This window comes from Solanum stenotomum, chromosome 3, assembly GCF_019186545.1.
Source record: "Solanum stenotomum isolate F172 chromosome 3, ASM1918654v1, whole genome shotgun sequence".
NCBI classification, from domain to species: Eukaryota; Viridiplantae; Streptophyta; class Magnoliopsida; order Solanales; family Solanaceae; genus Solanum; species Solanum stenotomum.
This window is the reverse complement of record NC_064284.1, coordinates 2,624,269-2,636,417: the sequence shown is the minus strand read 5'-3', so window position 1 is coordinate 2,636,417 and position 12,149 is coordinate 2,624,269. Positions and strand designations below refer to the sequence as shown.

Sequence of the window (12,149 nt, the reverse complement as noted above, 5' to 3'; positions counted from 1 at the left end):
ATAACATTCTATATGACCATTAACAGTTTTTTTAAGAGTAAAAGATATTAAGAAAAGGAGAGCGTCGAGGAAACAAATTTATTTTGCTTAAAGTACTGCTCAAACTAATCTTTCAATATGTTTCAATAATGATGGCTAAAGGAATACTGTTAATACTCTCTTTGTCCCAGTTTATACTGCACAATTTAAATTTTGAGAGTCAAACAAGTATGAAGTAATCAATTTCTTTTATATACTTTTTAAATATTTAAGTTGTTAATTATTGTGATTTATAGTATTTTTATGTAAATTTTATATAAAGGAACTTAAAAATTCTATATCCAAATTAACGATCAAAATATAGAAATTTAAATCTTTAAATTCCAACTATACCACATAAATTGAAACAAACTAAAAAAATAAAAATACTATAATTATCTTAAATAATGACTAATAAGGTAATAAGTACTTAACTTTTATGTCTTAGGTATGCCATGTGTGAAGCTCTCTTTTATAAAATATGAAAAGAAAAGAAAAAGTAGTGTAACACATGCCAACACTCTCCATCTGCATTGGGTAAACACTCGTATTTTTCACACAATAATTTAGTTGATTGAGCTATAATGTATTATTTTTTTCTTCATAAGTACTATTTAAACAAGTTAATATTTCGTTAAAATATTAACTTAGTTCATATTAACCCACCTGAATCTGTCCATTTGACATTCTTATTTACTATTATTCTTTTTCTTTTATAGCAATTACTAACAACATTAACAAAATGACATAGAAATTCATGAGAAGAAAAAACAAAAGCCTTTGTATTATCGTACTCCTAATTGTCATTTTGGTTGGGCCATCTTATCAAACACATAGCCATACAAATTGTTTAGTCAGAGATTAGGCAAAATTATCCATTTCCTCATTGAGATTCAAACTTCTAAATTTCGATACTAAATTTAAAGCATAATACTTCCTCTGTTTCAATTTATGTGACTTACTTTTCTTTTTAGTCAGTCTAAAAAAAATGACACATTTTTATACTAAGTAACAATTTAACTATAAAATTTTTATTTTACCCTACAAGCACACAAATTTCTATCATTCATTTTAGATCACAAATTTTAAAAGTTTTCTTTTCTTTCTTAAACTCCGTATCGAGTCAAACTACCTCACATAAAATGGGACGGAGGGAGTATATAAATATTTTTGAATTGATATCATCTGATATCTACATTCTCTAATTTTAAATGTGCATAAATAAACACTTAAGTTTATATAAAATTGTGCAAGTAAACATATTCATCCTTAATGACGTTCTATTTCATAACTCACATCGTATGTATAATGCCATGTACGACGCACGTGTCGTGTCTAACTTTTAAAAAAATAAATAAATTTTACTCCGTGTATTTAGAAAACTAGTGTTCTTTAAATACTTTACGTTCTTCTCGGGATCCCTCACAATTATTACTTCTCAGTTACAAATCTTTGACTCTTTTTCTTCAACCAGAAAAGGAAAAAAAATATTGTTTTCTCTTTGCAGTCCAAACCAGATCTGTTATCGCTCTAAAAAGGTATGTTTCAAGCTTTCAAATTTTCTATTTCAACTCATAATTATGGTCCAAGATTCGATTTTGTTTACAGAAATGCGATTTTTTTTCAAGATTCAAATAAGTTGTTTTTCAGGGATTTGTAATTTTGTTGATTTTGTGATTTGCAGAGACTGTAATGTCGTCTGTGGTGAAAGATTTGCATTCAAATGTAGAGAAATCTGAGGCCCCTTTGAAGCCATTCAAGATTTTCGTAGGCTATGATCCACGAGAAGACGTTGCGTATGAGGTTTGTCGTTATTCCCTTCTGAAAAGATCATCAATCCCACTTGAGATAACACCCATTAAGCAATGTGAGTTGAGGGAGCAGGGTCTGTATTGGCGTGAAAGAGGGAAATTGGAAAGTACTGAGTTTTCATTTTCGCGATTTTTGACGCCTTATTTGGCAGATTATGAGGGTTGGGCTATGTTTGTTGATTGTGATTTCTTGTACTTAGGGGATATTAAAGAATTGAGGGATATGGTTGATGATAAATATGCTTTAATGTGTGTACAACATGATTATACTCCTAAAGAGACTACGAAAATGGACGGTGCAGTGCAAACGGTTTATCCTAGGAAGAATTGGTCGTCCATGGTTCTTTATAACTGTGGACATCCAAAGAACCGGGGGCTAACACCTGAGGTGGTGAATTCTGAGTCCGGGGCATATCTACATCGCTTCATGTGGTTGGAGGATGAGGAGATTGGGGAGGTTCCATTTGTGTGGAACTTTCTTGTGGGGCATAATAAGGTTGTTGAAGGTGATCCAGCTACATTTCCTAAGGCGATTCACTATACACTTGGTGGACCCTGGTTTGAGGCGTGGAAAGATTGTGAATTTGGTGAATTGTGGTTGAAGGAATTGGAAGAGTCCAAGAAGGCAAAGGAGAAGGTGGTTTAAGCCAATGTAGACAACATTGTTTAAATCGCAGGGTGTATGTTAAGGTAATCAGCTGGTGGTTGTTGTTGTAAGTGTGTTCAGTAATTAGAAGGTTATGCCATTAATTTAATCTTCCACATTATTTATTTTGTATTTTCTCACTTCGAGATTCTTTGTAATTCAAGCCAATATTTATTCTGTGTTGCTATATCTGATAAGCAGAATTTTAAGTCATCTAGAGTTGTATTATAATTGTAATAGATGTCTGTTAGTATAGAAGGTAGTAGATTGTGTGATGATCTACAAATTTATTATTGATATCTGCTCTGGATTTGTAATTTGGTTTCATTAATGAGAAACGATGGAGGTTTGGTTGCTTCTGTAATTTGGTTTCAGGAAATGCCCCTTCTCCCCTCTCTTCCTGCAAGATGTTTTTTTTGAGAATTAATTCTGTATTGAGCATTGGTGTGTTTTCAAGAAGCTTCTTGAGCTTATCATAAGGTGTTGAGCAAAAAGTAACTTTTCTTAGTTTGAGTTATCTATCACTTTGACAGTATCATTGTCATCTTTTTATGCTTTGGGTTTTCTTATGGGGAGGATGGTGTTGAGTAGGAGGTGCGCGTTACAATAACTTTTTCTTTTATGTTGCTCAAGAAAGCACTTTGAAGTAGTGGGTTGTTCGTATAATTGCTCATTTATGCTTGTGCTGCCTCAACTTACAATAGTGAGACTGATCATGTCTGTGCTTTAGCCTAACAGCTAAATTAGAAGCCGTTGCCTTCATGTCCATCTGCCCTTGTGGTTATTCTTCTCAGACAATTTGCTTGTCCTTCTAGTTCTTTTTGCTTGGTAGAAATGATAGCTATCTCTTATCTTTTNACTTACAATAGTGAGACTGATCATGTCTGTGCTTTAGCCTAACAGCTAAATTAGAAGCCGTTGCCTTCATGTCCATCTGCCCTTGTGGTTATTCTTCTCAGACAATTTGCTTGTCCTTCTAATTCTTTTTGCTTGTTAGAAATGATGCTATGTCTTATCTTTTATTCTCTTAAACAATGGGGTATCATTTGTCACTTAAATCTGCACTGATTGAGATGTTATTTGCCAAACACTCATTACTTCCTTTTTAATCTATACTTCCCCTTTGTCTATGGTTAAACTGATTTTTTTGTGGCACTCTGTCCCTTTATCTTTTTTATGGTCACTAGCTTCTGCTATTTTGGGATAGTTTTTTCCAGGTAATAAATGTAAAACAATAGTCTATTCAAAGAGAAAATAAGAGTGTTTCTATGCATATCACTTCTTAATGTGTAAGCATACATTGATCTAATCTAACATCTTTCTAAAGATATGCTTGTACTAGACATCATAGCTTATGTTTACCTTCCGTTTCCCGGAAGACGTATTTGGATTTGCGGAGTGACTGACCTTTGTTTCAAACTTACTTTTCTGCTGGCAGTGGTATTTCTCTGTGAAAGTTGATTAACACTGCTGATTGCATAAGCATCAGATGCTGTAGAGGATTGTTGGCCACTGGCCAGTCTTCTCCTCAGAATTCTACCTCTCAATGTGGTAAATCTACCTTTCCTAGATTTTGAACTTCCTAATTCTAACATATCTATCATTATTCTACAGTGCACTTACTTATTTTCATAGTTTAAGGGTTTATTTAGGTATCCTACCCTTAGATTGTTTGATTAAGCATTACATTGGATGTGAAGAATTTTACATTTGTGCAGATAACATTTATAACTTCTGATTATTAGTATTAGTTTGATCAGCATAAGTCAGTGGTTTAGTGTGTATAGATAAATCTATGTTGCTCTTACTCTTCAAAATCTTTGCCGCACCCATGTTGATACGACATGGATGTGGCACACCAGATTTGGTCAACTTACCTTGGGTGTTTTTTGACTCATCTATTACCAAATGTGTAGATTGATTGGGTATTTTGTTTGATTTTTGGGTTTATGTCATGTAGTCATATAAAGTATGAGAATGTTTGGTTGTTACACTAGATATTCTATGAATAAAATATTAGGTATTATTAAGAATTAACTTCTATTAGTTCTAGTTCGATAGGTTTAATTAATCAAGATATATACTTTATATGATAATATGCATTTATTGGCTTATCTCAACACCCGCATCTGCACTCAGATCCATACCCTGAATCCTAAAATTTATATGACGGAGAAGCCAACCTTTAGATCCACACCCGAGTCCGAGCAATTTAGCATAAACTTCTCGTTTACTTTGGAACACTACAGATAAGCTGGCTTGACCGAACCTGTTTGTGCCTTTGAAGCTCATTGAGTATCTCACATACTGCAACTTTATTTAACTCAACATTTATGCTGGCGCCATATGGGTATGAAGCATACTTTTTCCACCTGTGGACTCATCGTCGGTCCCTTATTATTTTTGGATTGAGATTGATAATGTTTTTACAACCTGATATGTCCCATATTTCCTGATTCAGGAGTCAATTTATCATAATTCTTGAGTTCATTTGCTTCTTTTTTAAGGCTGAAGAGTATGATCTCTCATGTTGTTACTGGTTGCACTAACTTGTTTCTGTTTCAAACCTAAACAATAATCACAATTCCAACTACGAACTTGTTAGCTTGTAACGATAACTTGTATCAGTTTCAAACTCCTCATAAGCAGTAACATGTCAACAATCCTGAAAATGATATCACTACGATGATTGTGGTGCTTATTAATGAGGCATTAGTAGTACTGTAACTTCATGAGCCTGATAGGGAGGGAAACAATATTTTTAGAATGAAGTTAGGCTAACTTTTTGTGTTTTTTCATGTAACTGCAACAGAAAAGAGAGGAATCCTTCAATATGCTCAAATAATTGAGGTTTCAATGTGAAAATCGAGTTCAGAAGATCACGTAATGTACAACAATAATGTAAGGTAGCTCATGATGAAGTCTACATGTGTATGATTGAACTTGGCAGTACCCTCATTGTAGTAATCCAGCTACACTACTTTTTTTTGCTGATGAGATCATCTGTCTGTTGAATGAACAATTTTTGTAAAATCATTGAGCGATTGTACAGTCTACCCTCCCCATACCTCACTCGTGGGATTACATTAGATATGTTGTAGTTGTTCATTGAACAATTGTTACTTGTGATCCCATTGGGCCTCGTGGATTTCTCGGTTATATAAAAAGTTGCAGTCTTGTTGAAATGATGATTAGTAGGAGTACCTGTTATTTTAACATGATTTTAGGTTTAAAAAAAACCTGTAGTCTTTCCTCACATCTCTGTCATTTGAGATAACTTTGATAGATCCTTCTAGGTTTTGTGGAAACAACTAATGCCACACGTTTCATGTTTCTCTACCCCACGACAGGGACTTAATACCAATCTTTCCTATCATACTGCTGTTACTAATTTTTACTTCCTTTGCTCTCCGAAGATGGTGGAGCTAGAAATTTATATAAGGGGATTCAACAAATATCGAGTGTAAATCATTATGTCTTTTTGGTAATGTATGAGTAAGTTGATACTCTAACAATGTCTACTGAAAAAATGAGAAAGATATGTACAATGGCCAATTATGAGAAGACAAGTAGTATTATACTGAAAATGACCAAATCCAAATTTCTAATTAATGCCTGATATATTATAATTGAGACAAATCATGAGTCTTACTCTACACAGACTTTTGAGTTGTCTTTATAAACCATATACTGAAAGTGTTTTTTTTTAAAAAAAAAATCTTGTCAAGCTATAAAGCAAAAGCTCTCTCTGTAGTTGAATATTAGAGAGAAGTAGAAAAATGGATGCACCACAATATCAAGAGATGTCTTATCTTGAGCATGTCAAACGTCGACGCGAGGAAAAAGGATGCCTTTACGCTTGGTTTGTACTTTTTCACATCTATGTTTTTTTGTTTTTTTTTTCACATTTACGAGTTTTAGATATCAACTGACATTTATGTCCTTCAATTTTGAGTGTGTACATACTTAAACATGTATAAAATTAAACAAGTAGATGCACGTATTCTACGTGACACAATACATGTAAGACGCCAGGTAGGATGTCGTGTAGGATGTGAATTGCTACATAAGGCACTAAGTAGGATGTGTGTCTACTTGTTCAACTTTATACAAGTTTAAGTGCATACTCGTGATTCGTAAACTTGGAAGGCATATGTGCAAGAAGCTAAGTGAGATGTCTATTATGCTAGTTTTGTTACCTATCTTTTTTACTTTGGCTAGGCCTCTAAAGACATCTTTTGACCTTATTTTGATCACTGAAGGCATCTTCTGACCTTATTCTGCTTTGATCCTCCAATATGGCAGGGGGGTGGGGCGGGGTGCTTTTTTTTGTTTTGTTTTAGTTTTGGATATGTTGTTTATTCACTAGACTAAAAAAGGGAAAGATTGATGGTAATCTTTTCTAGAAGCAAAAACTGAATAATCAACATGTTTATGGGGTTTAAAACTTGGAAGCATAAGAGACTGACAAATTTGTGTAGAAGCTTAAAATTTTCATCACTGATGTACTTAGATGAGCTTGAATAGAGCGATATAAACAATGAGGAATCGTATAACTTAGGGATCAAGATTTGAGGTGTAGTGTTTTATTTGACCTTAATACAATATGGATAGTAAGACAGATTTACTTGAGTGAATGAATGCAGTGTGTTCGCAATGTGTTGCTGCTTCTGTTGCTACGAGACCTGCGAGTGCTGTCTGGACATGCTCTGCTGCTGTACTTGATGTCCCTCCTAGCCATGCCAACCCTGTGTTAAGCTAAAAATGGAATTTGTTTCCCTGTTTTCTCACACTCTGTTTCTTCCACGTCTCTTTTGTTACCTCCCACTGTGTGTTTGACAACTGTGAAGTTGAATAAACTTGTGCTTTTAAGTCATTTTCTATTGAAATCCTTTTTCTTTCTTTCAAGGTAGAACATTTTATGGTATCTGTTTGTTTGGTGTGAGTATAAAATTCTCCATTTCCATGGAACATGAACTCTGTCATACCAAACACACTGGAGTTGCTCTCCTGTTCTTAAACTAGATAAATAGCTAGAGCAAAGAAGTTATAAAACAGAAAATATAGTTCCCTTTTGGGCTACTTACAGCTTAGAGTTAGGTATTTGACATATTTGCATCAAATATAAGTCATTACCAGAGAAGGTTTATGGTCAAAGGATAGGCTTAATAAACACCAAGTCAAAAGAAAGACACTCGAACAACAACAAAATAATAGACATTTTTACCTTCACATATGGCATGATTTACAGTATTAAACTTGAAATACAACTGAAGACACACTCAGGTGGAATGAACGCTTGTGAGGGTTTAATTTTTGCACAAAATCAATCGAGGATCTAAATTAAACAATGAAACTCGAGCAAAATTTTGTTCAAACATTTTACCTTCACATGTGGCTTAATTTACAGTAGTACATTTGAATGTACAATTGAAGACATTCTCAGGAGGAAATGATGCTTGCGAAGATTATTATGATCTTTGCATAATAATCTATCAAGGATCAAAAGTAACTCCATTACTGCAGATTTACCTTAGCAACCGAGGATGGGATTTCTCCCTTCATCAATATCAATGAGAAGAACATGCTCCGGATCTGAGCCAGAAGGTCCTTCTGAGTACAGTGTGGGAAGATAAGCCTTGTATGCTGGCAAGTAGCGGGATACAAAGTCCTTCACCTGTGAAAAATGGAACAAAATAAAAAATTGGAAAACGTTCCTCTAAAGCATTAACTGATGATTTTCATTTCTTTTTGGAGAAAGAATACACATAAAGTTTTACCTCCTCATCAGTCATCCCAGCCTTCCCGTCAGCCCTCATTGCAATCTCCGCCTAAGAACATCCCACTAGACTATTTAAACAAATTGCACAAGAATAAATATGGAGCAAAATGCAGATGATATCACATAACGAACCTGCAAACGCCATTGGTAGACATAACTAGGGTCTTGAATCTTGATGACAATCCATGACTTGACAAACTTATGCCATGCATCATAATAAGTTTCTAAGTTCTTGTTGACCGTCTCTAGCTGCAATTTCTAAAGTTTCAATGATCCAAGAAGATAGATCAAAATAAAAGGCACAAGCATCCAGAGAGAGTCTAGTATTTGAACCTGTGGATCAACAGCTTTGACAACTTCAGGTGGAAGGGGTTTGAAACCAAGCATCCAACCTTCAAACAGAATTACCTAATATCCAAAGTACTGACAATGACGTGAGGCAATCTTACCATTTCGCTTGAGTTGGATCTATGAGAAAAGTTGTGTTTTTACAGAAGGGAACATGATGCTGACATTCTCACATTTTATATCATTTTAGAATTTCAACTTTTACTTTGTGGAAATGATGGAATTGGGGTCGCTCTTTGAATCATTAAACATTAGATGAACAGAAAACCACTAATTGCCTGCTCTAAATAAAAACAACTTCCTACCGGTAGAGGCCCTTCAACCTCTGGCCATTCGGAGGGATCAGCTCTGTCACCTCTACCACTGTAAGCAGACTGGAAATAGAGTTTCAGACTAAGTAACACATAATATTAATAACCCACTGAGACTTAAATGTTTACTAGTCTTTCTTACTTACTTTATCATATCTAGGAAGCTTCATCTTCACACCTGGATGGAGTTGAATATTAGTTAAGCATATAGATGCAGTGCCTAATTGAAAAGTAGCACAAGCTAAAAAGGTGCATTCACCTTCTTTCGTCAATTTACTTAGTGCTGTCAGTGTCTCAACAGACAATGGAAGATCATGGCTTCCAGCATTTCCACGAAACTGAAGTGAAGATGAAAATTTTTATTTTATTTTTTTGAGAAAAGAAGAAGTGAAATTCGTCATTTTCTACCTCCAAAAGCAAGTTCCCTGGGTTGCTGTCTCTTAGTTTCGCCTAAAACCACATAATGTGTCAGCATTGGTGATAATACACAGACGGAAACTAGCAAGCAGCAAACTCGTGAAACAATTACCTGTTCTTCTGCTGTTAAGTAAAAATCATCAATGGATATTGTAGCAGCTCTCCTGATGTTATGTGTGAGCATAATGTTTGGTTATTTCTGTCCCACAGGGGAAGCAAAAACTCATGAAAGCAACTTACCTCCCAGTGATTTTAAAAAGATATTCTAATGCGAATACTAGCGTTGTCTTTCCACATCCTTGAGGCGCACTGAAGCCAATCTACATTCCAAGAATATATCTTATCTTAGGTGTGTTTATGTCTAGATTTTCTAATCAGACCAGCATGATATTGACCTTAATGGAAATCAAACACACAAGAACCAAGAGAATAATAAAAATGTGTCTACCACCAATGGAGGGATTTCTTCTTCTTCTTTGAACTTGGAACTATGCTGTGAAATTTCCTGTTCACACCACAAGAAGACTGGAATATAGTAGTGGTAGATTCGAATTTTTTGGGCCTCGTTGAGAGACAACTGGTTGAGCTGAAACAATCTACAAAGCCGTAACCCATACTCTATCCACTTGTCAATGGACTCAGCCACCTTTTCTGACGTCAGACCTATCTTACTGATGAGGGGGCCTGAGCATATGAATTCATAAAGATCGTCCACAGAAGAAACTTGTGCTATTTCTTTTGAAGACACAGCATTCAATGGACCTTGCTTCCTTCCATTAGGGGAAAAATTATCACAAGAAGCAGATTTATCTTGCATCCATGAATATCCACTGCCTGCACAACCATGATCAGCCATGAATGCAAAAGGGTGAAAGAACATGACAGGACAGCATTTACACGGAAGTAACACTAATGGTCATCAACTGACACAATAAATAAACCATATAGATTACAAGAAGTAAAAAAGAAAGATCCACGGCATACAGTTAGCTATTCATCTTTTTCACTATGTAGCAAAACTTGCATCTAGGCTTACACCTTGTGTTTGTCTTTCATCTCATAAAGTAAAAATTGAATTTCCAAAACCTATCACAAATTTTGTATATGTATTTGAAATTAGAAGAATAACCTTCGTTCAAAGTTGATTCCTTTCATTTCAAAAGAAAAAAGGGAAACAAGAATAACCTTCAGAGTTTTATTTAATACTTTGTTTGGTAAGATTTCCAGCCTATGTATAACTAATACACACTCAATTTCAGTAATATAGAGTTATAACTAATACATAGCAAACCATGTTATATTAGTAATACAAAGGCTATTAATATATAAATAAGCATGGTTAAAGACAAAGCGGTCATTAAAACAACATTCCAGACAGTGGATAAGAAATAATCTCCGCATTACTAATACACCCTATTTTGGGAATCTTAGTAGCTCAGTTGGTTGACTATCTAAACTTTCACTTTATTGGTGAGGGTTCAATGTTACTCGATTGCAGAAATTCACAATGAACTCGAGGATCGAAGCACTATTTCAGGAGTTTCTCAAGAAAACAGTTAGTAAGGAAGAAGAAGAATTGAGCGAGAGAGAGAAATTTGTATATTTCATATCCTGATTGTAAAATGATTTGATTACAAGCTATATAGTAATTGAACTCTTAGCTAACTTTCACTGTAGCTAACTAATCAATGGAACTGTAACTAATCATGTATCATTCAATTCTCCCACCCTGTAATCCCCTCCCCCATTTCTTTTTGGAAAAGAAAAAAGAACATATTCAGTACTATTCTTATACACTCTATCAAACGGACCAAAGCTAGGCTTAATCTGTTCAACCAAATTATCGTCACCTTATCTTAACAGGAATATTTCCAGTCCTATGAAAAAACCCCATTTTAGCAACTGCAAGATCGATCAACTAATATAAGCAGGTACAAAGCATTTATGTGCAAGAACAGCTAATTATCTGCCAATTACAAGAATCTCGCCAAATAAGTTCACACCCACTTCGAACAAGGAAAAAATATAGTAGGACCCAAATTACAATAATTGAAAATTGAATTGAAGCAAAACAAAAGTAGAGCTGGAATTCAAAACCTGATGAATTGGAGAGGTGAGGCAACATTTGAGAGGATAAAGTTGGACGCTTTGCTCTTGGGTTTCCAGAAAGGGGAGAATTTGTCGACCCGATTTTCCAGCATTTGAAATCGCCGCAATTGTAAATATTATTAAAATCATAAAAATGTGGAAATCGTAAAGAATATGATAATGATGATGATGTGGAGGAAGCGGACAGCTGCCATGGCGACGGAGTCTGAGATAATATATTCAATCCCGCCATTGTCGGCTCTCTCTCTCTCTCTCTCTTTCACATACACACAGTGAGTAAGAGAAGTTCTCAGCAAGTGTGTGTGTGCTGCAGCTTTTTGTGGATACGACAGTTACAAAACGATCGGTTAAGATTTGGCCAAAAGGAATCTGACCTGAAAGCAAAGCTGGATTTTTTTTATGGGGACAAAAAGAATGAGGAAAACAATAACTAACATAGGAACATACATTTAAGATCACAAAATTCAAATAATATTTTTTTATAGGCTTTAGTACAGGGACAAAATCTTTACTGTGAATTCAGATAAAAAAAAACTTAATATTATAAATATTTAGTATTTATTTAAGATCACAAGATTCCAAAGAAACTCTATTTGATATTCCTAATAGTAATAGTGTTACTTAAATATAATCTAGGGATTGCTGCCTTCTTCAACCCCACCCCTTAATAGAGAAACACAAAATTTGAAATACATGGATCATAACAT

At 34.6% G+C, this 12,149-nt stretch overlaps 2 protein-coding genes and 1 long non-coding RNA gene across 3 annotated transcripts; 2 read left to right on the top strand and 1 right to left on the bottom strand.

The window, feature by feature from the left end:
- The first annotated feature begins 1,433 nt into the window (after positions 1 to 1,433).
- LOC125860228 (protein CDI-like) lies at positions 1,434 to 2,839 on the top strand. Its single transcript, XM_049540151.1, has 2 exons — positions 1,434 to 1,556; positions 1,703 to 2,839. The coding sequence occupies exon 2, from the start codon at positions 1,711 to 1,713 to the stop codon at positions 2,473 to 2,475; it is 765 nt and encodes a 254-aa protein (XP_049396108.1). The 5' UTR covers positions 1,434 to 1,556; positions 1,703 to 1,710; the 3' UTR covers positions 2,476 to 2,839.
- A 3,313-nt stretch (positions 2,840 to 6,152) lies between these two features.
- Positions 6,153 to 7,364, top strand: LOC125859791 (uncharacterized). Its single transcript, XR_007445787.1, has 2 exons — positions 6,153 to 6,337; positions 7,122 to 7,364. It is a non-coding gene; the product is annotated as an uncharacterized LOC125859791 (long non-coding RNA).
- A 465-nt stretch (positions 7,365 to 7,829) lies between these two features.
- Positions 7,830 to 11,791, bottom strand: LOC125859790 (D-glycerate 3-kinase, chloroplastic). The gene is made up of 12 exons (XM_049539603.1): positions 11,431 to 11,791; positions 9,782 to 10,167; positions 9,574 to 9,653; positions 9,446 to 9,497; positions 9,325 to 9,366; positions 9,176 to 9,254; positions 9,063 to 9,094; positions 8,911 to 8,979; positions 8,591 to 8,665; positions 8,390 to 8,506; positions 8,256 to 8,306; positions 7,830 to 8,152 (listed from the first exon to the last, which is right to left on the bottom strand). The coding sequence occupies exons 1-12, from the start codon at positions 11,672 to 11,674 to the stop codon at positions 8,009 to 8,011; spliced, it is 1,371 nt and encodes a 456-aa protein (XP_049395560.1). The 5' UTR covers positions 11,675 to 11,791; the 3' UTR covers positions 7,830 to 8,008.
- Between the last annotated feature and the right edge of the window lie 358 nt (positions 11,792 to 12,149).

Bases quoted from the DNA above. Each gene is read 5' to 3' on its own strand.
- LOC125860228 (XM_049540151.1), top strand. From the start codon at position 1,711: ATGTCGTCTGTGGTGAAAGATTTGCATTCAAATGTAGAGAAATCTGAG.
- LOC125859790 (XM_049539603.1), bottom strand. From the start codon at position 11,674: ATGGCGGGATTGAATATATTATCTCAGACTCCGTCGCCATGGCAGCTG. The intron at 9,095-9,175 runs GTGAATGCACCT...AACTCCATCCAG, and splicing joins AAGTAAATTGACGAAAGAAG to GTGTGAAGATGAAGCTTCCT. The intron at 8,666-8,910 runs GTAGGAAGTTGT...TTTGGATATTAG, and splicing joins AGGTTGAAGGGCCTCTACCG to GTAATTCTGTTTGAAGGTTG.